Source organism: Gymnogyps californianus, chromosome 28 (genome assembly GCF_018139145.2).
Source record: "Gymnogyps californianus isolate 813 chromosome 28, ASM1813914v2, whole genome shotgun sequence".
Classification (NCBI taxonomy): Eukaryota; Metazoa; Chordata; class Aves; order Accipitriformes; family Cathartidae; genus Gymnogyps; species Gymnogyps californianus.
Genome location: NC_059498.1, coordinates 6936850 through 6959176, shown reverse-complemented (window position 1 = coordinate 6959176; position 22327 = coordinate 6936850). Strand labels below are relative to the sequence as shown.

At 64.4% G+C, this 22327-nt stretch overlaps 1 protein-coding gene across 1 annotated transcript; it reads left to right on the top strand.

Annotated features, from left to right (window-relative positions):
* The first annotated feature begins 1182 nt into the window (after positions 1 to 1182).
* Positions 1183 to 19885, top strand: JUP (junction plakoglobin). Its single transcript, XM_050911948.1, has 14 exons — positions 1183 to 1204; positions 11557 to 11783; positions 12780 to 13033; positions 13635 to 13873; positions 14360 to 14561; positions 15207 to 15351; positions 15767 to 15870; positions 17207 to 17545; positions 17970 to 18125; positions 18308 to 18427; positions 18612 to 18762; positions 18900 to 19021; positions 19317 to 19356; positions 19729 to 19885. Exons 2-14 carry the CDS (start codon positions 11564 to 11566, stop codon positions 19857 to 19859), a joined length of 2223 nt encoding a protein of 740 aa, XP_050767905.1. The 5' UTR covers positions 1183 to 1204; positions 11557 to 11563; the 3' UTR covers positions 19860 to 19885.
* Positions 19886 to 22327: the final 2442 nt, after the last annotated feature.

The following is a 22327-nucleotide window of genomic DNA, read 5'->3' as shown; positions in this document are numbered from 1 at the left end:
GGCCGGCAGGGAGACGGTGAGCTGGGACGCGGCGGCAGCACCCAGCTGGACCAGTCTGGCCAGGGACGGGGGTGACGCAGGCTGCCGTCAGCTGCCTGAGCCCTTCCCCAGTGCCTCTTGCTGCTGCTGCTGGGTTCCTGCCTCGGTTTCCCCACCCGGGCGGTGTGGAGCCCCTTCCTGGAGCCGGGTGATGCTCCAGGGCCAGACCCTGCCCCACCGCTGCCGCACTGCCGGCTCCGTGCCCGGGCACCGATCGATGCAAACACCGTAAATGATGCAGGAGGCAGGGGTGGCCCACGCGGCGCCCACGGCATGGCTGCACGAGGGCTCTAATCGTGCCAGGCCAGGCCGGGGCAGGCGGGAGCAGGGAGGACAACAGGGGAACCAGGAGCGGCAGGATGGGAGGGGGGCAGCCCCGAGCCCCCTGCCCACGGCCCCTCGCTCCGCTCCCCTCCGGCCCCTCCTGGCCGGGTGCTGGCCGCAGAGCCATGCTGCAGCCCCCGCGGGACCGGGGTGTCTGCAACCCACGGGTGACGCCGGAGGTGTGTGGGGAGAGGCGGGCGCTGCCCGGGGGGGGGGGACACGCAGGGGCGAGGCCATGGCGGGGCCCGAGCTCCCTCGCAGGGGTCCCGGCCCCCCACGCCTGCCCTGGGGGTCTTTGCACCCCACGTGCACACCCTGGTGTGGGAGGGCTCCCCGCACCCCCCCCATCCGGGGTCCCACCAGCCCCGCAGCCCTCGGGGGTCCCCGCACCCCCGGGGCTGCCCCCGCCCTGCCCAGGTACGTCCCGGCCCCGCCCCCTGCCCAGGGGAGGGTCCTTGGCTCCGCCCCGGACCCGCCCCGGACCCCACCTCGCCCCGCCCAGTGACGTCACCCAGGTGGTGTTTTCCCCCCCCCCGGCGGTCGCGCCCTTCCCCGCCCGCCGCCGCGCCCCGCCCGCCCCGCCCCGCTGTCCAATCGCCTGCCGGCGAAGGGCGGGGCGGCCGCGCCCCCGCCAATGGAGAGCGGATAAACACGTCCGGCGGGGGCGGTGCCCGGCGCGCCGCGGGCTTGACGGGCGTGCCGACGGTCCAATAGCGGTCCGGCGGCGGGTGGGGGGGCGGGGCGCATACCGGGGCGGGGCGGCGCGCGGGGCGCTGCTCGCCTTTTGTTCGGGCAGGAGCGGGGCGGGCGGCAGTGTCCGCGCAGGGGGAGCAGCCGGCGGGTGAGCGGGGACGGGCCACGGGGACGGGGCAGCAGCGCCCGGGGGGCCGGGCCCGCAGCCCGGGGGGGCCGGGGCAGCTGGGCGTCCCGGGCTGGGGGAGCGCCGGGGCCGGGCGGGCTGCGCCGTGCGGGGCTGGGAGGAACCAGGTGTCCGGATCGGGCAGCACCGGGCGCCCCGGGTCGGTTCTCCCCCCCCCCGCTGCCGCCGCCCGGGGCGGGGCTCCCCGCAGGCGGCAGAGCCGTGTGCTGCCCGTGAGCCCGGCTTGTCCCGCGTGGGGCCGGGGCGAGCGCCGCGGTTGTCGGCGGCCGAGCCCAGCCTGCGCGGATCCGGTCGGGCGGGTCCCTGGGGCGAGCCCCGCGGGCAGCCGGGCTGTCCCAGCCCCCGCTCCCCGCCCGGGGCCGCAGGAACGAGTTTGCAAGTTGCGCCCCCGGCCCACGACCCCGCGCTCCCGGTGCGAGGCGGCGGCGGCTTCGTCCCCGGCACCGCCCGGGCGCGCTCGGAGTCGCGGCTCCACGGGCGAGGCGGCGGCGGGCGAGGCCTTGGCACGCTGCTCGCCCAGGTGGCCGTGGGGCTCTTACGTAAACCGTGGCTGCTCGGTGCCACGGCCGGCGTGCCGTGGGTCGTGCCGGGTGGCCGCCCACGCACCCGCTCGAGGCCGCACCGGGGGCCCCTCGGTGCCGCCGTCCCCACCCGCGGTGCCCGTGGGCTGCCCCTCGCCTTCAGCCGCGTGGGCGGAGTGCTTTCCCCAGGCTGGGGGTCCAAGGGGGTCGGGAAGGGATCGGGGTGGCCTGGCGTCACCCGGGCAGCCCCTGCCATGGGGTGCAGAAGCCTTGGGCACCGCTCTGCTGGGCGGGGGGGTTCCCAGCTGAGCCCCCCGCCAGCGGCTGACAGCGGGTATCCGCGCAGGGAGACGTGGGGGGAGCGAAACTCGGCTGTCTTTCTGTCTGGTGTTTGGAGAGGAGAGAGCGCTTTAATTGCGTTCGCTGAGTGATTAGCTTAATTAATCAGGTTTACAGCGCAGATGAAAGGATAATGCTGAAATGTTGCTGGGAGTTGCCCGGAGTGGGAAAACACAGGCTGTCGTATGAGCAACTTGGAGAGGTGTTTGTACTGCGAGAGGAGCGTGAATGCTGGCTGGGAGGGCACAGCCACCTGCCAGGGACGGTCCCGGGTGACCTGTGCCATGGTCGTGCCCACACGGGTGGGAAGGCAGCAGCCTGCACCCACTCTTGGCAGGCTGCAGCCTCCCTGCACCCCGCTGGCTTTCCCGCAGTGCTGTTGGGGTGCCTGAGTGAGCCCCATGTCTGGGGTGATGTTCCCTGTTGGCTTCCCGGTGCTGGAAGGGTGGTGGGGGCCGGGGATGCCCTGTGACCCAGCTGGGTCCGGCCCCCACGGTCGCTGCACCTCCTGCTCCAGCCCACGTCGCGCCGGTTTTGGTGCTGGTGCCGCTTGCCAGCCCTGACACCCGACAGTCTCGGGTCCATCTGCCATCGGGCTGGCGGGGAGCCGGGGGCGAAGCGTCTCCCTGCCAGCTGCCGCGGGGATGGGGCTGGAGCGGTGCCGGGGGCGTTCGCTCAGGGCTGTCATCTGCATCCAGGGCGGGCGCGGTGCCCGCGGGGTCTGCTCCTTTGCCCCGCTCTCGGGGGGAGCGGGTGTCCGGCCCAGCCGGTAACGGGGCTGCGGAGATTTTAAGGTCCCTTTCTGTGTCCTTGTCAGTGCTTTATCAGAGTCATCTGGAAGGGTGCGGGGTGCCCAGTCTTTGCGTATCTGAAGCCTGTAATCGTTCATCGCTTTGGAGGATTTCCATAAAGGGTCATGAAAAACCCATTTTACTGCTAATTTGGCTTAAACAAGTTGGCCATCAGGACAGGAACGCACAGAGGTCCTGGCATCAGTGGCTGAGGGTGTCTTCCCCTCCAGAGCTGGCTCCTGCGTGGGTGCTGGGGGAGACGTGGGTCCCCAACGCTCGGGAGGCTTGCGGGGCGCTGGGGGAAGGTGGGGCGGCCGCAGCAGGGCCCTCGCTTCCAGACAATGGCGTTTACAGTCTATTGTCTGGGCGATGTGGCGTGTCCTCCCCGGCTCCAGGAAGCGCGTGCATCCCGGTGGGGCCGAGCCGGGCTGCGTCTGCCGGGGCTGGGCATGCGGGCGATTTGTGCACTGTCCCCAGAGCATCGACCACCTCAGCAGTGCGGGCGGCTTGTGGCTTGGCTGCAGCCGGGGACCTTGGAGAATTTCCCCTCTGGTCCCAGCGCCGTGTTTCAGCGCAATATTCAGTGCTGTCCTAATCCCATTAACTCTCCCCTTTGTTTCCCCCACCTGAAATCCTTAATCAGCTCTCGCAGCTGGGCAGGCAACTGCGGCGCAGCTGCACGGCTCTTTCAGCTCGGGCTGTTCGGTGATGACGGCTTCCCTTCAAGGCTGTGGTTTGGTGTGGGAGCATTTGATGGGATTTGGCTTTTTATTGCACTTCCAGATCTCCGGGGTTTAAGACGGCGCTTCTGCCGGGCGCGCTGCTGCTCGCAGATGGCAGAGCCTTTGGGAGCGGAGCTGCCCTTGGCCCCCGCTTTGCAAGCTGGGGAAGCGGAGCCTCTTTGCAGAGAACTTGCAAGACTTTAATTGCAGCATCTGTACCGAGGCTTGTGCTAGTCTTGAAGGTTTAAATTAGACTGGCTTCTAATTAACAGAAGTTAAAAGGAAATGTAATTTTTATTAAAACAATACAAGCCTGCCTTGGACTTCAGCTTTTACCTTGACTTCAGCTGGTGCTTTCCCACCCAGACAGGGTATGTGGGGCACCCAGCATCACCCAGAGCCGGGGCTTGGGTGGTGGCTCTCAGTCCCGTGAGACCGTGGGGTGTCCCAGGGCGGTCTGTGTGGATGGAAGTAGCTGGGATGGCAGCTCGGGAGGACACCAGGGCTGCATCAGTGCCTTGAATCCCTGCAGCGTCCTCTGCTTTGGGAGGGTTGGTTTTACCCCACTTTGTCATGGACACTGTGTGGCGACGCGGTGGAGGACAGCAGGGGTGTGAAGGCACAGGTACTCCCTCTCCAAAGAAGTCTTAAAACTTGACCTAAGCAGCTAAACACCACCTCTGTGCTTAAACTGGGTTGGCTTTGGAGCTGCGCAGGCTCCCGTGTGCAGGTGCCTCGATGGGCAGAGCTCCTTGCCCTCTCCGCCTCCCACCTCTGGCGCAGGAATGCTGCACGGCTCGTCGACGGCTGCGGGGGGAGATGAAGATGTTTCTAATTAGGCAGAAATTTGAAATACCCTTCTAAATATGCCAGCCCTGATGGGTTTTGCTGTGGCTGCTGACAGGCCTGGAGGCATTTCAACACGCCTCGGTTGCTCGGCTCCAAAATCGCTTTGCAAACAGGGCAGGAGCCTTGTGCTGCGCCTGCGGATGCTGGGGCTCGTTGGGCAGCTTGGCAATGTCTGCGCTCGTTTGAACCGAGCGAGTCCTCGGGCTCCTTCTGAGACCCCGAGCAGGAGCCGGAGCTGGCGGCTGGGTGGAGGTGGAATGCTTGGTGTTTTCCAAATATCCCACGCCTGGGTGATCAAACCCGCAGGAGGCGGTGAGGGCGAGCGAGCAGCAGTGCCCTCCCGGAGGGGATCCTGCTCCGGTGCCGGAGGGAGGCACGGACACCGTGGTGTGGGATGCGCCATGGTCCCGCATGGCTTTTGGGGGTGGATGGCTGGATAAAGTGCGCGTGCTTCGCTGGTGGGGGAGAGACCTTTGGCTGCTGTAAGGAGCCCTGCCGTAATCGCTGTGACGTGCGGACAGAGCCCTGGTGACAAATCATTAACTTGCTCCGACAGGCCGGGTGCTGACGGGTGTTGGTGATAATTTCTTGTGAAGCGTCTGAACTTTACAGATGTAATGCAGTTGGATGGAGAAATTAAGCCGGGGCTCAGCAGCCCCGCATCCCTCCCCACTGCCTCGGCTCCTCTGGCAGCATCAGGGCCAGGTGGGAAAATCCTGTGTTTCTGGACACCACGACTGGAGCTGGGAACAGCCTGCGAGCCTCAAAGCCTAAATTTAGAGCCTGTAATTATCATGTTCTTAAAGGACAACTTGTTCTTTGTGCTCTTTAAAACAAAATAATGATTATTATTTTCTTATTCAGATGGAGTTATTGTGATTAATTGCACCATGCCAGTTCTTTCCATGGACAAGTGGCAGGTTCCCATCTTTCCCAGCAGTGTTTCTAATGAGATCAGCAAACTTTAATTGAGGAGGGAACGTGCCTATGTGGATTCTCCTGATCCCGGTGCCACTGCAGATGGCAGGATCTGTGCCAGCAGTTGGGATGCGGGGAGGGGAGATGGGCTGCCAGAGACCCTCGCAATGGGTCTTCAGCACATGAATGTCCCTGGGAAAACCCTCCCGGGCCTGGGGTCCTGCCGTGGGGCTCGCAACATGTGGGCAGAGCCAGCCAGGCACGGCACAAGAGCCGTGAGAGGGGGACCTGATCCCAAATCAAGGCTGCTGGATCCATGCTGGTGCCCAGCAGTGCTGTGCACGTCGGGCAGGGAGGTAATGTGGGGCGAGCTGGGGCTGTGCAGGGCACGGCGTGGGCAGCAGGGCTCCCCGGGGAAGCCCAAGCCGTGGTGCAGCAGACTGTGCTTTGGCACAGCTCTTGCATGAGTCCCGGGTGTCCAGTGGTTCCCAGGGCCGTGGTGCCCCGTGCGAGGGCTCGGCTGCCCCATAGCGTGCTGCGGGGGGTGGGTGTCACGCCCGGTGTCGTGCATGTTCTTGCAACGGGAGAGCACTTGATGGATAATACCTTGTCATTTTGTGATGTGAAGTGCCAAAATACTACAGCCTGGATTTGGCATGTGCTGGAGCTGTCAGTAGCTGTTAATTTGGGTGCAGGCGAGGCACTTCCAGAGGCTTGGGGAATGTGCTCTGCTTTGATGGAGACCATCAGCCGAGCAGAGCAGGTTGTGGCGGAGACGCCGCGCTGCCGGGGCTGCCTCTGCTGCTGGGAGCCTGGCCTCGCCATGCTCGGGGGGGATGTGGCACCCCCTGAATAGCAGGAGCGGGGGCTTTGCATGGGGCTTTTAGCAGCTCAAACTTAACCTCAGCAGCAGCAGCTGAAAAATAAATAGGGTTTTAGAGCTTCCTCCAGTGAGGGAGCCCAGGTCTGAAGAGCAGCCCTTGCACCCCTCCCTGCCCTCCCCAAGTGACCTGAAGTTGTCAGAGTTGGTGGGGTGGCCAAGGCCGCTCCGGACGTTCGAGCGCCGGCAAACAAAGGCCATCGGCTCCTTTGTGTGCAGGGCCAGGACGGCCTCGCGCCGTTACAGCCCGCTTTCTAACCAGAGGCCGATCCCCTGTCGCCTGTCTCCTCCTCATTAAACTTCAAGCTGCTCTCATTCCCCTTTGAATTCTTCCACTTATCTTCACTGTAAAGCCCCATTGAAAGGGCTCATGGTAGCTGGGATCTGACTCTAATGCTTCCCATTGATGCTGGTGAGGTCTTGAAAAGCTCCTTTCTCTGCCGCCTCCTGCTGCGCGTTCCTGCGAGGGATCCTCTTCAAAACCATTGAAGCTTTTGTACGGTGCTGGGTCTGTTGCAGTGTCTGTGGAAGCTTCGTTAGCTGCTGCCCCAGCTTCGTTAGCTGTCGGTGCAATGGTGTCACTTCTGGGTGCCTCTGAGCAGGAGGTTGCAGGCGGTGGGGGACCTCGGGGTGCAGCTCTCCTGGGTGCACTGAGCCCGGGTGCCCTTGCCCCTAGGAGGGCTCTGGTGCTGTGGCTGTCAAGGCTGCTCTCCCCCAGCCTCGCTGCCTGAGCAAGCGGTCACTAATCCCCTGGCTGCTCCAGGAGGGTGGGGAGGACTGGAGATCACTTGCGTGTAGCGTAAGTGCTTCTAAAATAGAGTCTTTCCTTGCATTGCATTTGTTGAATTGCCTCTTTCCTTTTCTTAAAAGCCTAAGTGACTGTAATTGCAGTCGCTCACACGCTTCCCACAGCTGAGTGTGGCTCTGGAGCGGGGGCACCTCCAGCGCTGCTGCTCTCTGTTCCCCGTGGGGCCGGGAAGGATGCGTGCAAGGACGGGGCTCTGCGGTGGGCTACGGCAGCCCCTCGGCCAGCATCCCACACTGCTCCGGGCTGGCGTGCTCTGTGCGGCAGCAAGGGCAGACCGGAGCTGCACGTGATGTACTCGGCCTGCCTCTCACACCCACTGGCCCCCAGGTCCTGGCGCCTGCTCCTGTGCAGCCCCTGCCTGGGACTTGGGATGTGGGGGTGCTCTGTGTCCCCCACCTGCTCACTTAGGGGTGACCCCCCGGTTGGGGGCATGGCTGCTCACCCCACGGACCGCCGCTCCCCAAGAAGTCCCTGGGCAATAGCTATTTTTGCATGAAGCAGCATTTGTGGCTTCCCTGCTGCTGTTTTGGGCAGCTCACCCATACGTCTGCTGGCTGTGTCCCGCCTGCGTGAGGCCGAAGGCTTCTCCAGGCGGCCGGAGGGAAGGGCTGGTCAGGCCTGGGGCTGCGTGTTTGCTGGAGACTTCCTCCGCAGACAGTGTCCCGGGGGGGCGATGCTGCCTGGATGCTGATCAAATGGTTCTGGGGGCGGATGAGCTGCTGGCCGGTGCCTTACAGCCGTGGGAGCTTCCTCTGCCTTCCCCGGTGTTCCTGGCTGTGGGAAGTTGTGGGAGGGGGATTAACCTTCTCCTGGCTCTCCCCTACTTGGGGGTGGCTGAAGCCCCTGCCTGCCCCATGTCTGAAGCCCCCTGCGTGGCTCAGCCCGTTTCCCAGCGTGGTGCTGGGGGCAGGCTGGAGGTGCTCCCCCAAACCTGCTGTCCCCTCTGTGGGGTCCCCCACATCTGCCTCGCTGTTTCCTGGGGGGTTTCTCACTGTTGGGGGAGTGAGTCCTCTTTCCCCAGGGGTCCCAGCTCTGTGCGGGCAGAGGGGCTCAGCTGGGGCTCGGTGGTACCGCTCTGCCCTTGCTGTGCTCCACTTCCCGCTCTGGTTAATAGCCTGGTGGGAGGGAGGTAAGGGTGGGCTCAGCAGCAATCATCCTACCGACAAGCCTGGCTGTGGAGAGGGCTGGAGCCCACCCAAGCATCCCCCATGCTCATGGCTGACCCTTCCAGGGCATGTATTTTAACATGTGCCCCAAATACCCCCTGCTTCTCCCTCCTGCAAAAACTGCTGCCCTCCCCTTTGCCGCTGGCAGGGGCCCTGTCCCGCTGCAGCCATTCAGCACCAGAAGCCTCGCTGATGAACGGCTCCTGCTGAAGGTGAACCTAGGCGTAACCAGCATCCCCTGCCTGGGGGACTGCCTGTCTTGCTCTGATCCTGCTGAGGAGGAGGGAGGACATCTGAGGACAGGGAAGAAGCTCATGCCAGGCGTCTGGCCCTCGCTGAATGACAAGCAGAGGACACTTGACACAGGGTTCACCAAATGTCACTGCTCGCCGCTGGAGCGTCTGACATTTGCTCCACTGGCCCCGTCACCTTGGGTGCCACTGGCCTTGCTGGCTGCCCGCGGTGGTGAGCAAACCCCCCAGGGGCTGCTGGTGGGGTGATGCTCCAGGGGAATGATGGATGCTGTGTTTAACGAGGTGCCCGTGGTCCCTTCTGGGGGGCTTCTGGGGAGGGAGAGTCCCCCAAGCTATGTAACACCCATCCCTGGTGGCCCCTCTCCCTGCTGCTGCAGGGTGCCGTGCTCAGACGGGTCTGACACGGTGCTCATTAGCTTGGACCCGCTCTCCTGCTCGGAGCTTGTCTGGGGCCAACCACCTGAGGTTGCGTCTGGGCTCTGAGGAGCTTTGCTGGCTTTTGATGTCCCTGGGGTGCCGGCGGTGCAGACGGAGGGGGTGGCGGGGGGGTGGTTCATGCATAATGCAGGGCTCTGTAAGAAGCTGGTGTCTGAGCTGAACTCACGGAGGTTTGAAAAATTAAGTGCCTGTCAAATGCCTGTAAATTGTAGAGCAGCCATTACCGGTTGACCAACGGTGCAGGCAGCACCAGCCCCTCCTGCCAGCTCCAGCTTGCTGCTGCCTGGGGGTCCCTGCCCTGGCTGGGGTGGGTGCTTGGGGTCCTTACACCCCTCTCTGTGGTGCAGGGAGCTTTCCTGCCCTCTGCTCCGCTCTCCCCTTGCCCACCTTGTCCAGGGCAGCTTTCCAGTGTTGGCCTGGGGTTGCTGGGGTCCCTCTGCCGCAGCCCTACTGCGGGGCTCTGTACCCCAGCTCCTGGCTGGGTTGTGCGATGGCTCGCACCAGTTCCTGCACCGTGGCAACTTGCCCTGCCGGTGCCGGCAGAGCGCTGTCCTGCCCACCGTGCTTCCTCGGGCAGGATTTAGCATTGCTTTTCTCGGGCTTCCCGACACAATTTGGAGGCTCTGCTGCCATGGCCGGGGTGACCCAGCTGGGAGGACTTGCTCTCCCAAGCACTGATGCAACAGCTCATGAACGCACACGGGGGGTGTGTGGCACTGTGCCTGCTCCCGGCTCAGCACAGGGGCTCTGCTGGCCGAACCCTGCTCTGGCGTGGGGTGGGGAGCGGAGCCGGGCTCGTCCCTGGTGCCGTGTGTCACGCACCGCCCTGCCGCACCAAGCGGAAACCCCAGCTCCCGCCCGCGCCCTGCCGTGGGAATGATCTGCCCCCGCTGCCCTCCATTAGTGGGTCCCTCTCTTGCTGCCTTATAAACATGCATTATGCACAACCCATTAAAGCCGGAGCAGTACTTAGTCTGCAGATTGCTGCTTGACAGCTCAAAAAAATATCGAATTGACAGGAGCAGCGCCCTGCAGTGGCTCCCGGAAGGTGGCTGGGGGGGGTGGACATGGTGGGATGCATCCAGCCGGGGAGACAGGAGCATGGCAGGGCTCCTGCCTCCCACCCAGCTGCTGCTCCCCGGGAGTGAGTGTTTGTGCCCGGGCTGGGATTTTTCTCTGTGAGCGCCGGCCTGTGCTCGCTCCTTGGGAACAGCCGGCAGCGCTGGGGCGAGCCGTGCCAAGCCCATGCGCGCCGTGCCCTGCCGGGCCGCCCCACGCAAGCCGCGTCCTTGGCCACCACCCGACGCCCTGACTCAGCCGCCGGCATGGTGGGGGGCCGGGGCTGGCGGGGGGCTCGTGCCCCGTTCCTCTTGCTCCCCCGAGGAGGGTGCTGGGGCCCGAGGCTGCCGCACCAGCCTGGCTGGTCTCTGTGAGCCCCGAGCTGTGCCGGCGGCTGGAGCGGAGCCAGGGGCGCGCGGCCGCCCTGGTCCAGCTTGCTGGATGAATCAGTGCCGGTGGAGGTGGTAATTACGCCTCTGTTTGGAAGTGCGGTTGCTGCTGCACCCAGCTATGCCGGGCGGCAGCTGCTCCCTTCGCCTCTTATCGCCTCTGAAACTCTGACTCATCCCCACCCCTGCGCGGCCTCCTGTGCAGCCGGAGCAAGGGGCAGAAATCCGGTGGATGCCTGGGCAGTGGGTCGGCAGCAGTAGGGCTGGCTGGGCGCTGTCTCCATCCCTCCCTGCCTGCCTCCGTCCCTTCCCTCCATCCCTCCCCTCCTGGCCGTGCTGGGGAGGGGGGCTGGATGCGGGGCTGGTGACTCACAGCCCTGCAGCGTCCGCCTGCCCCGATGAGCTCAGGGGTTAATCCATGAGCCATCCTCCCTCCCCCTGCATCCCCAAATTAAAGACAAGGGAAACCCAGCCCTGCTCGCAAGCAACCTTGGCTGGTTTGTCCTGAGTTTTGGGATGTGCTGGGCTGCCCTGTCCCGGCACCGTGCAGCCACGGCGTGGTGCTCGGCACAGCATGGGGAGTGCCCAGCCCCGGACCACACCATGGGCACTTGTGGTGCTGAGCACCCACTGGAGAGCCGAGCCGGTGGCTTCGCCTGGTTATTTTTAGGTGCTTTAGGAGTGTCCCAGAAGGGCTTCTAAAAAGGTTCGTTTTATTCTTGGAGCTCTAGCCCTGTGGCTGTCCCCAGCTCTCTGCCAGGTCCTGTCTCTGGAAACCAGTCTTTAAAAAGCCCGTGGGCAGCTGGGGGGGCCTGGCTGTGGGGTCCCTCCGTGCCACGCAGAGCCTGCTCACACCTTTGCCACCGACGCGGTGAGACATGGCGTTGCGTGGCAGGCGCTGGCTGACGGCTCAGCCAGCCGTGCGCGGTCTGCGCCGGTTGCAGCCGCGGTTCATGTCTGAACACGAGCAGCAAAGTGCTGAGCTGTGGGTTCGTCATCCCGGTGCCGCCTTTCATCTTGCGTGGGGGAGGAGGGCAGATAGCGATCTGCTCGATCTGCTCGTGGGCTGCGCAGGGGCTGGCTGCCCTGCCGGGGTCTGCCGCGCGGTTCGGTGCAGGAGGGTGCTGCGGTGACCTGGGCTCTGCCAGAGGCATAACTTCTCCCCTCCCTGCCCTGCAGAGCAGCCATGGAGGTGATGAACATGATGGAGCAGCCGATCAAGGTGACAGAGTGGCAGCAAACCTACACCTACGACTCGGGCATCCACTCCGGCGTCAACACCCAGGTGCCCTCCGTCAGCAGCAAGTGCCTCGGGGACGATGACGAGGTCTACGGGAAGCAGTACACCATCAAGAAGACGACCACCACGAGCTACTGCCAGGGAGGGAGCCAGAGCCAAGCGCAAGGTAGGGGCTGCAGGGCTGGGCACGTCCGCGAGCTCAGCTGCTCGGTTCCTGCCTTCCTTTGCCTCCCCCATGAGCTGTGCTCCTTCTGGGCACTCCTCCACGCCACCTTCCACACCCCGGGAGTTGTTGCTGCCTAAAATATGCTCCCTCCTGTCCTCCTTCCCCGCGCCGAGAGGCTCTTGCGTAGGGGCGGCACGCAGCCAGCCCGCACTAGTGCTGAGCTGTGCACACACATCCGAGCGCGCCGATGGGTTGGCTCGAGATAGGAACAGCTGATCCCGGCCCACGGATCGGCCGTCTGCTCTGCTGCCTGTCTGCCTGCTCGGGAAACCTGTCTCAGCGTGGCTGGCAGAGCTGCCAGCGTGTGCCATAAAGCCCCGCCGGCCAGCCCGTCTTCTCCCGCTGCTGCGAGGGCAAAGCAGACGGAGACGCAGCGCCCAAAGCCAAAGGAGATGCTTCCCCCAGCTTTATCCCTTAAGAGAGGGCTGGTTTGCTCCACTCGCCTCTGCGGTTCCCCTGTCAGCGATGGGCCCTGGAAGGTTTAATCGGCAGGTCCCCCGGCGAGGCAGAGCCCTCCCGAGCCCCGCGCAGTCCCTGTGCCGCAGACCTGGGGACCGTGGGTGGCTGCTGCAGCATCTCTGCCCCTCAGGTTGCGCTTGTCCCGGCGTCCTCGATGGGGAAGGCCTCCGTGTCCTTCTCCTAATCCCCAGTGCCAGCTGGTCCTAAGTTGCAAATATCCTTAATTTTTTAATTAATGGGCCTTGTGTGACAACTGCCTAATCATGCTGCCTAATTGAGTGTTGTCTTATCTCTGTGCTGCCGTATCCGTTTACGCTTTGAAGCACTGGCTCCTTGCAGAGCGTGCTGGGACTGCTGACGTTGCCGGTGGTGTTGTCGCTAAGCTCTTGCTCAGCTAATTGAAATTGGAAAGCAGGGCTGGGAGTGCTCATCAGAGAGAGCCCGAGTCTAACGCTGCCTCCCCATCTACCCCGGCAGCGGACATGGAGGCTCAGCTGGCCATGACCCGGGCCCAGCGTGTCCGGGCCGCCATGTACCCCGAGACGGTGGAGGATCGCTCCCTGCTCATCACCACCCAGCTGGAGGGGCAGCAGACCAACGTGCAGCGCCTGGCAGAGCCCTCGCAGATGCTGAAATCGGCCATCGTGCACCTCATCAACTACCAGGACGATGCCGAGCTGGCCACCCGCGCCATCCCGGAGCTCACCAAGCTGCTCAATGATGAGGACCCGGTAAGGAAGAGTGGTTTGCCTGCACGTGTCTCTGGGCTTTCAGCTGCTGGGCTTGCGGGGAGCGCTTCCCCAGCCGTGGCAGCACAGCCGGGCTCCCATCCTTGCGGGGGTCTGTGGCCGCCGTCCGGCTCCTTCCTCTTGAGAAAGCTCTGCGGTTGCCTCCGCCCTGCAACAGGACTGAGCCCACCTCTGCCCACCCACATCTCCTCGCAGCTTGTCCTTGCTGCTCGGACACGGCTCTCCTGCCCTGGCTTTGCACAGACACTGAGTGCTTCTTGCCGGCTCTTGGTGCTCCAGCCCCCCCTGCCCTCCCCCTGCCCGTCCCGGCAGCACGCCTGTGCTCCGTGGTCCCGACCGTATGCTGCCTGCTGCTGTGAACTGCAGCGTAGCTCCTGGAGCATCGTGGATCAGGATTGTTAAAAATAGCAATCCTCGCCTGCGCTGCTGCGCCGGCTCTGCCGCTCCAGCGCCACCCTGCCCGGCACGATGCGTGGCAGCCCTGCGCCGGCTCTCGCTCGGCAAAGTGGGATCCCTCCTGTCCCTGCTGTGATGGGCAGCAGTGGGACCCCCTCCCACCCCCCGGCTTCTCTCCCCCCGCCAGGTGGTTGTCAGCAAAGCGGCCATGATCGTCAACCAGCTCTCCAAGAAGGAGGCGTCGCGCCGCGCCCTGATGCAGTCGCCCCAGATCGTGGCAGCCGTGGTCCGCACCATGCAGAGCACCAGCGACCTGGACACGGCCCGCTGCACCACCAGCATCCTGCACAACCTCTCGCACCACCGCGAGGGCCTGCTCTCCATCTTCAAGTCCGGCGGCATCCCCGCCCTCGTCAGGATGCTGAGGTACGAGGGTGCTGGCGGGGGGTCCCGAGAGGACGGCAGAGCCGAGCGGTCCCTCCCGGGCTGGCAGCCAGGCGAGTGCCTGGGCTGGGGGCAGAGGAGGGGAGGGCTCGTGCTGCTCCTAGACGTGGGTCCTGCTTCTGCTCACACCAAAACAAGGGAGTGGGAGACCTTGAGCCTTTTAGCTTGCAAAAGCCCCAGGGGTTTGCTGCGTTTGGAGCCTGTGTGGGGGCAGGAGGAGGGGAGCAGTCCCCCACGCTGCCTTGTCCGTGGGGATGGGGCTCAGTCTCTGCTCTGCCCCGAGGAGGAGGTGTCCCTTCCCCGAGGGCTGCCCTGGGGCCACGCGGCATGGTGGCCTCACACCGGGTCCTGCTGAGGGGTGCTGGGGGGGAGTCGGGGCTCGGGGCAGCCGTGCGGGCTCCACTGGCAGCCTGGTGAGCCCGGAGGCAGCTGCCCGCACTGACGTGGCTCTGTGCCGCCTGCCTGCAGCTCGCCGGTCGAGTCGGTCCTCTTCTACGCCATCACCACCCTGCACAACCTGCTGCTCTACCAGGAAGGGGCCAAGATGGCTGTGCGCCTGGCCGACGGCCTGCAGAAGATGGTTCCCCTGCTGAACAAGAACAACCCCAAGTTCCTGGCTATCACCACTGACTGCCTTCAGCTCCTCGCCTACGGGAACCAGGAGAGCAAGGTGGGCCCGGGGAGCCTGGCCTGCCCCGCGGCGCGGGGTCCTGCCGGAGGGAGGGCAGGAGGGGGGTGGTTGCCCGACCTTGCTCCTCACAAGACAGAAGCCCGGGAGGCAGGGGTGGGAGCTCCCACCGTCTCGGCCCGCGTGCCCCCCGGCTGCAGCTGGCAGCGGAGCAGTTGTGCTGTCTGCAACGCTGCTGCGTCCGACCTCTCACAGGTGGAGCGTCCCCGAAAGCGCAGACTGTCCCAGTCTGGCCGGTAAATCGGCTCGGCTGCGTTTCTCCCCCGCTGCTCCGGGCAATGCCTCTATCTTTGTTCTTTGGCTGCTGCTCTCCTCCTACGCACAAGTCGTCCCGGCCTCGCGCGGAGGTTCGGTCCCTGGACCTGCTCTGACGCTGGCTGGATGGGGGGCTGCTGCCCATCCTGCCTGCAGTGTGGGGCGAGGGACCCCGGTGCGCAGGGCTGGGGTGTCCTGGGGGGGCGGTGGCAGTGCATGGCCCCGGCAGGGGTGACCCGAAGCACCCCTGCATGCCGAGGAGTTGGATCTCCTGCCTGACTTGTGTCCTGGCACGAGCTGCGGCAACCAGAGTGGTGGTCCCAGCAGCCCAGAGCTGCCGCACGCCCCGACCCTGGCCCTTCTGTCTTGCAGCTGATTATTTTGGCCAACGGAGGACCTCAGGCCCTGGTGCAGATCATGCGCAGCTACAACTATGAGAAGCTGCTCTGGACCACGAGCCGGGTGCTCAAGGTGCTGTCGGTGTGTCCCAGCAACAAGCCTGCTATCGTTGAGGCTGGTAAGAGGGGCTGGGGGGCTGTGGCAGAGCTGGTGTCAAACGGGAGGAGGATGGTGGTGTCAGGATGATGCAGCTGAGGGTGCCGTCTCACAGCTGATGTGCGAGACAGGCAGATGCCTTGCACGGCCAGGTGAAACCGCCTGCGTGTGGCCTGGTTTCTTGCTCTAAAAGGCTGCTGAGGTGCTTTCCTGGCACCGTGCGTGAGCAGGATCTGGCCCAGGTGGCCGGCCGGGAGCTGTCTTCCCACACAGCATTGAGCCTCGGCTAAGCCACGAGGCTGCATCGTGCGTTGGAGGCGGCAGTCGGGTGGTGCCCAGCCCACGCTCACCGCGCAGACCCACTGTCTCTCCCTTCATCTCTCTGCTGGGGCAGCTTTGGGTATTTACAGCTGGGCGGGTGTCTCCTTCCCCGGCAGGCGGCATGCAGGCGTTGGGCAAGCACCTGACCAGCTCCAGCCCCAGGCTGGTCCAGAACTGCCTCTGGACCCTGCGAAACCTCTCTGACGTGGCTACCAAACAGGTGAGTCTGCGGGACCCTGAGTCGTGCTGCAGCGCAGCATTTCGGAGGCCTCTCCGTACCGGCTGCCGGGCTGCCCCTCACCCTCTGCTCGTGCCAGACTGAATCCAAAGTGACGTCCTTGTGCCATTTCCAATCCCTGTGAGCTGCGGCAGCGTGTGTGCCTGGCAGAGCGAGGGGATGCCCAGCTGTGCCTGAACCCTGCTGCAGCAGGGCTTTGCCTGGCGTCGCGGGAGGCTGCTTACTGCCCACGGCTCTTCCCGTGCCAGCCGGCTGCCAGCACTCATGCCGCATCCCCGGCGCAGGGCTGAGGCCGCCGGCAGTTGCTCACACGCTCAGCGGGGCATCGCTGGGCTGCTGCTTGCTCTGACTCGGGGAGCCCCCGGCAGCTTGCCCTGGCGCTGGCCGCCTGCTCGGCTCCTTCCCCAGCGAGGGAGCTGCCATCAGAGCTGCTGTCGAGGCGGTTGTGCCCGTGGGGCTGAGTGGCAACCGGTGCAAGGGTGACCCCGAGCTCTGCTCTGGGGTTGCTCTCCCCAGCCCTTCCCTGCCTCCTGATGCGTTCCCCATCTGCTGGGGCCGCCTCTCCGTGCAGATTAGCGCCTGATGCAGCGTGGAAACTATTTGGGCTGGCCTGTAACCATCCCTGGCTCTGCGGATTGAGGGGGGGACGTGGCCATGGCGCCTTTAACTCCTTCCTGCCCCGCTGCTGGCTGCCTGCCGGCATGGCTGGGACCAGGGTCACCCCAGGACTGCTCGGGGAGCACTGGCGGGTGCATTGTTTGCACTTCCCAGCAGAGAAAAGCTGCTGGAGACATTAAACTCTAAGTAAAGCCGCACATGTCGGGAGCGCCTGTTGCTCACGCAGTGCCGGCATCGCGGAGAAGCGGCTCTGGCTGCAGGGGGATGGGGAAAGGCATGGTGTGGGAGGCACAAATGCTGTCTCTCCACCATTGCTGCCTGCTCTGGCCCGTGCAGAGCTGGGGGGCGCGTGGGGCCGGGACATGGGGTGCTGGGGGGCCAGGGTCCGCAGCGAGGGGCATGCGAGCTCCAGCGAGGGTAGCCACGCAAGCCTGGGTCTCGAGGGGAGAGGGTGCCAGGTCTGGGAGGAAGAGCACGGCTGGGGGCTGGATCCTCTCTGCGATGGCAGGAGCCGTCCTTGCAGGAGGGGGCTCCTCCTCTCCAAGGGTGGGTGTCTGTCTCACCCCGGGGGAGCAGCTCTGGCTCCCCGCGCCCGGGCGACAGACACAGGGGACGGGCGCGGGGCTGCAGCCCAGCCGCTGGCTGAGCCCAGATCCGGCTGCGGGGGGGCTGGTCCGACCTCCCATCCCCGCTCCCGCAGGAGGGCCTGGACGGCGTCCTCAAGATCCTGGTGAACCAGCTGAGCTCTGACGACGTGAACGTGCTGACCTGTGCCACCGGCACCCTCTCCAACCTGACCTGCAACAACAGCAAGAACAAGACCCTGGTGACACAGTCGAACGGGGTGGAGGCCCTGATCCACACCATCCTGCGGGCCGGCGACAAGGAGGACATCACCGAGCCGGCCGTCTGCGCTCTCCGACACCTCACCAGCCGGCACCCCGAGGCCGAGATGGCACAGAACTCGGTGCGGCTCAACTACGGCATCCCCGCTATCGTCAAGCTCCTCAACCAGCCCAACCAGTGGCCACTGGTCAAGGTAAGGGGCCGGGGGGATGCTGGGGGTGGGAGGAAGCCAGTGGCTGGGCTCGAGCGATCCCCTGGCTGCTGGCCCATGGTGGGACGTGCTGCTGAGGGGGTCTGCAGCTGGTGCCGTGCACGGAGCGATGGCAGGCTGCTGCCGCTGCAGCCCTGGTCTCCTTGGGCTGCGTCCTTGACGGCAGCTAATGGAGGAAACGGCTCGTGCCGGCTGCTCGGCTGGAATCAATACTCACCCCGGCCTCCCCCGTGGGGAGGGGGCCAGATCCGGTGTGGGAGGAAGCTGAAGTCAGCCTGTGCCACGGAGGGGGATGGGGTGGGACAGGCAGGGGGAGGGGGGCCCGGCTGGCGGGTCCCGTGGGGAGCACATGCTGCTCTGATCCATGGCCGAGATGAATCTCTCCTTCCCCGCTTCTCTCCTCCAGGCTACCATAGGCTTGATCCGCAACCTGGCCCTGTGCCCGGCCAACCATGCCCCGCTCCAGGAGGCCGCCGTCATCCCCCGCCTGGTCCAGCTGCTGGTCAAGGCTCACCAGGACGCCCAGCGGCACGTAGCAGCCGGCACGCAGCAGCCCTACACGGTGAGTCCGTGCAGCAGGGTCTGCCGGGCGCGCCTCTCTGCCCTGCTCCTGGCACAGCCTGGCACCCCAAAAGCCGAGCTGTCGCTGGGGGGTAGCCTGTGCCCACGCTCAGGGTGGTCGTGCCCTGGCGTGGGGCGCGCCGGCTGCTCCAGGGCCCCGGCTGAGTGCTTCTGCCCTGGCAGGACGGAGTGAAGATGGAAGAGATCGTGGAGGGGTGCACGGGGGCACTGCACATCCTGGCCCGGGACCCCATGAACCGCATGGAGATCTTCCGCCTCAACACCATCCCTCTCTTCGTGCAGGTCAGGGGCTGGGGGGACGTGGGGGCTGCACTTCGCCACCTCCTGCCCGGCCGGCACAGCCTTGCAGTGCCAGGGCCAGGGAGCTACGGCACTCGACTGGTGGCACCCGCGCGTGTCAGACTGCATCAGGAGCACGACAGCTCCTTGCTGGCTGCTTCACGTTGCCGCTAATCTCTCCTGACAGCTCCTCTACTCGCCGGTGGAGAACATCCAGCGCGTCGCGGCTGGTGTGCTGTGTGAGCTGGCCCAGGACAAGGAGGCGGCGGATGCCATCGATGCGGAGGGGGCCTCGGCTCCACTGATGGAGCTGCTGCATTCCAGGAACGAGGGGACGGGTGAGTGCCACCACACCGGGCCCTGTGCCGAGGGCTCTCTGCCACCTGGCATCGCCCCAGCTGCAGCTGGGCCGGGGCTTCTGGTGCTTCGGTGCCACGCAGCACCGGGAGCTGAGGCTGCTGCCCTTCCCCTGCAGCCACCTACGCGGCCGCCGTGCTCTTCCGAATCTCAGAGGACAAGAACCCAGACTACAGGAAGCGTGTCTCCGTGGAGCTCACCAACTCCCTCTTCAAGCACGACCCGGCAGCCTGGGAGGCGGTGAGCATCCCGCTGGGCACAGAGACGAGCACTTTTCCCCGGGGAAACCAGGGCCTCTTGGGATGGCCCCGTCCTGGCTCCAAAAGCTGCCACCGCTGCTTCTGACCAGAGCTCGGACGGGAGCGACTGGCAAACGGGAGGAGGCGGGGGGTGGACAGGCTGTGGCCTCAGCTCTCCATCAGCCCTGGGTCATGGTACCTGCTACCTGGGACGGGGCTGGGCACCACGTAGCCCCTGAGCATCGTGCACACGTGAGCACGAATCCCCTCTTCAATTGCGTCACCTTCTTTCCTAGGCTCAGAGCATGATCCCCATCAACGAGCCCTACTCAGATGGTAAGTACGGCGCCAGCTCTTCCTGCGGGGTCCCCCCATGGGCTCTGCTCTGGTGGGGTGGTTGCCTCATCTCACCAAGCCAGGCTGGTTTTTAAAACCTTTCTTGGGTGGCTGCCAGCAAAGTGCCAGCCCGGCCTGCCTGGGGATGCTCAGGGGGATGCTCAGCTCCCCGGGGAGCACATGCAGCCGCTCCCCTGTGTGCCTGGGCTGGCCCAGAGGCCTGGGGCAGGTGGGTGGTGGGTGGCCCTTCTCTCCTTTATGGCACCACGTGCCACACGCTGCCTCAGGCGGGGGGACGAGGAGGAGGGTGGCTGAGGTCTGGAGAAGTCTCTCGCCGGCGGGAGCTGAGGTTGCTGCGTCCCTTCCCTGCAGAGCTGGACCCCGGCTACCGCCCCATGTACTCGGGTGACATCCCCCTGGACCCCATCGACATGCACATGGACATGGACGGGGACTACCCCATGGACGCCTACAGCGATGGCGTCCGAGCGCCCTTTCGCTGACCACATGCTCGCCTAACCCGCCCCGCAGCCCCGCACCAGGTAGTTGCTGGCGTGTACCCGGGGTGCTGGCGCTTATCGAGGGCGCGTTCAGTCCTGGAGCGGGGCGGGTGGCCAAGGGAGGCAGGGCTGGCTGCTGGCACCCGGCGTGCTGCGGGGTCCCTGGCGCTGCCGCGGGGTCCCCGGTGCTGCTGCGGGTCGGCATCCCCATCGCCGTGTGGGCTCGGGGGGCCCCGGGCTCTGGTCTCCCCCAAAATCCCCTCTCGGTTGAGTAACGGGAGCTCTCTCCTGCGGCGCGCAGGTGTTTTCTCCATACAGAAGAGGGTGGCCCCAGAGCTGAGCATTCGCAAGAAGGACTTGGGAGACAGAAGTGCCTGAGAAGACAAACTTTTCCATTCCCACGAGAGGTTTTATTTTTCCATTGTTTTTCTTCGCTGTGGGTCTGTGGAGAAGGTCCTTCCTCCTGGGACTGCTTCGAGCACCTACTGCCGCATCCAGCATCCAAGATACTGTTTCTGAAGCTTTAAAACACACAAACCCTGCACCGTTAGCGACCTTTCATTGGCAAAATAGTCTTTTCTATGAATATATATTTCTTTTTTATTTTTAATATGGTGCCAACGGCTTTTGCCGTCTTTAAGTTTGTGCTTTCTAACTTCCCCACTATTTGTTCTGCGTGTTAGTATTCTAGGAAAGGAATCTAACACGGGAAAACCCTTTACTTTCGGCAAACTCTAACTTAATCAGGCCAATCCAGAGTTTGCTGAAAACAAAGGGTGCCGTGTCCCAGGACCTTCGTTTTAGCCATCGGGATGTCTGCGGTTTAATTCTTTCCGATCAGCCGTTGGGGAGCTGACTTTGTGTACCTGCCTATCCTACCAGTACCCATAGAGGAGTGACTCCAGCGTTAGGAACCATGTCCTTGTACCGATCTCTTGTTGCACATTTTAACCCGTTTCCCTTCTTTTTGGTGAGTGGTGTGTTTCCGTCCCCTCCTCCCTTATCTAACACATTTTTTAAAGAGGCTCTAGATCTGATGGTGGTTTAATGCTTCCACCGGAAAGGGATGGACAATTACTGGAGTGTGGTTCAGGAATGGAAGATTTTATTATTTCTGTAAGTTGTTTTTGTATAGACCAAAGCAAAGAATAAAATAACCCCCCCAGCCCCGTGTTGCCCTGAGCCTGTTGTTCTGTCGGCTGGGGAAGGTCAGTGAGTCCCCGTGGGGCAGCCGGGATGAAGATGCCCATCGCCCTCCTCGGGCCAGGCGCTGGCGGTTCCCTCCCGTGGGGCAGGATGGCCTTGGATGAGGTCGTTCCCGTGCTCTGCACCCGCTTTTCCTGGCCGAGGGGCTCAGGTGGTGGCCGGGGGGACAAGCAGGCTGGGCCGCTCCCTGTGCCTCGGGGACAATGCTCGGCAAGGCACAGGCCACCCGCTCGCAGCCCCACGGCACCGGCAGCAGCTCCCACCGTCAGCCATGCACCCGGACTCGTTGCCAGCCCTTCGCTCGCTGGGTCGTTAGCATGCCGGCTCCGTCCAGGCGGCTGTCTGCTCTGTCAGGAGGTAAAAACTCCCAGTAATTAAGATGTTTGTTCATTAGGCAGCATCACCAGCGTCTCCTCTCTGCTGCTGTGCAGAGCTCACTTTAACGAGCTCTGGGGGATAAACGCGCCGGTTGGGAGCGAGCCCCGCTGATTGATGGAGCGAAGCCTGGATGGAGCCGCAAGAGGCCAGGTTGAAAAAGTGATTTACTCAGTCAAACCTGGTTGCCTCCTTCCGCAGCCCGGCTTCATAGCGGGAACAGATGGCGGGAGGAAATACTCTCAGCCGAAATGCTAACTCTGACAGCTGCGCCCCGGGGAGGGCGATGGGGAAGCAGCGCCGGGCGCCAGGCGAGGATCGTGCTGGGAGGTGGAAACTGTCTGTTCACAAAGTTACCCACCAACTTCAGAGCTGCCCATCTGCTCGGTGGCCGCCTCGACATGGAGTTGGGGCCAGGGACAGACACTGCTGGCCACCCTGGGCTTTCCCACGGCACCGTTTTGGGCAAGGCGGTGCAGGCTGAGCCCGGAGGCAGGAGATTGCCTGCAGCAGCTCCATGTGAGGCTGCAGGCAGGGGCAGGGCTGTGGGTTTTGCCTGCTGGGGTGTACGTGCCAGAGGATGGAAGGGTGAAACACGGGTGGCCCTGGGACACCCACGTCCCCGTTGGGTTTGTACCTCTGCCCCGTGCATCCATGCTGTGGGGGATGGCCGGGGGTGCGGGGGCTCCTTGGGCAGAGGTGGGGGACCTGGAGAGGGGAGTTGGGTCACGCAGCCATGTCTGCACTCCACCGGTGGCTCGGGGTGCTGCGATTTCTGCATCGGTTTGGTGAGATACCCACCACCGTGATGTGGGAAGGCAGCTGGAGAGCCAGGACATCGTCCCCGACCCCCCGGCTCCAAGCTCTGCCTGCTGTAGCACGGCTCGTTC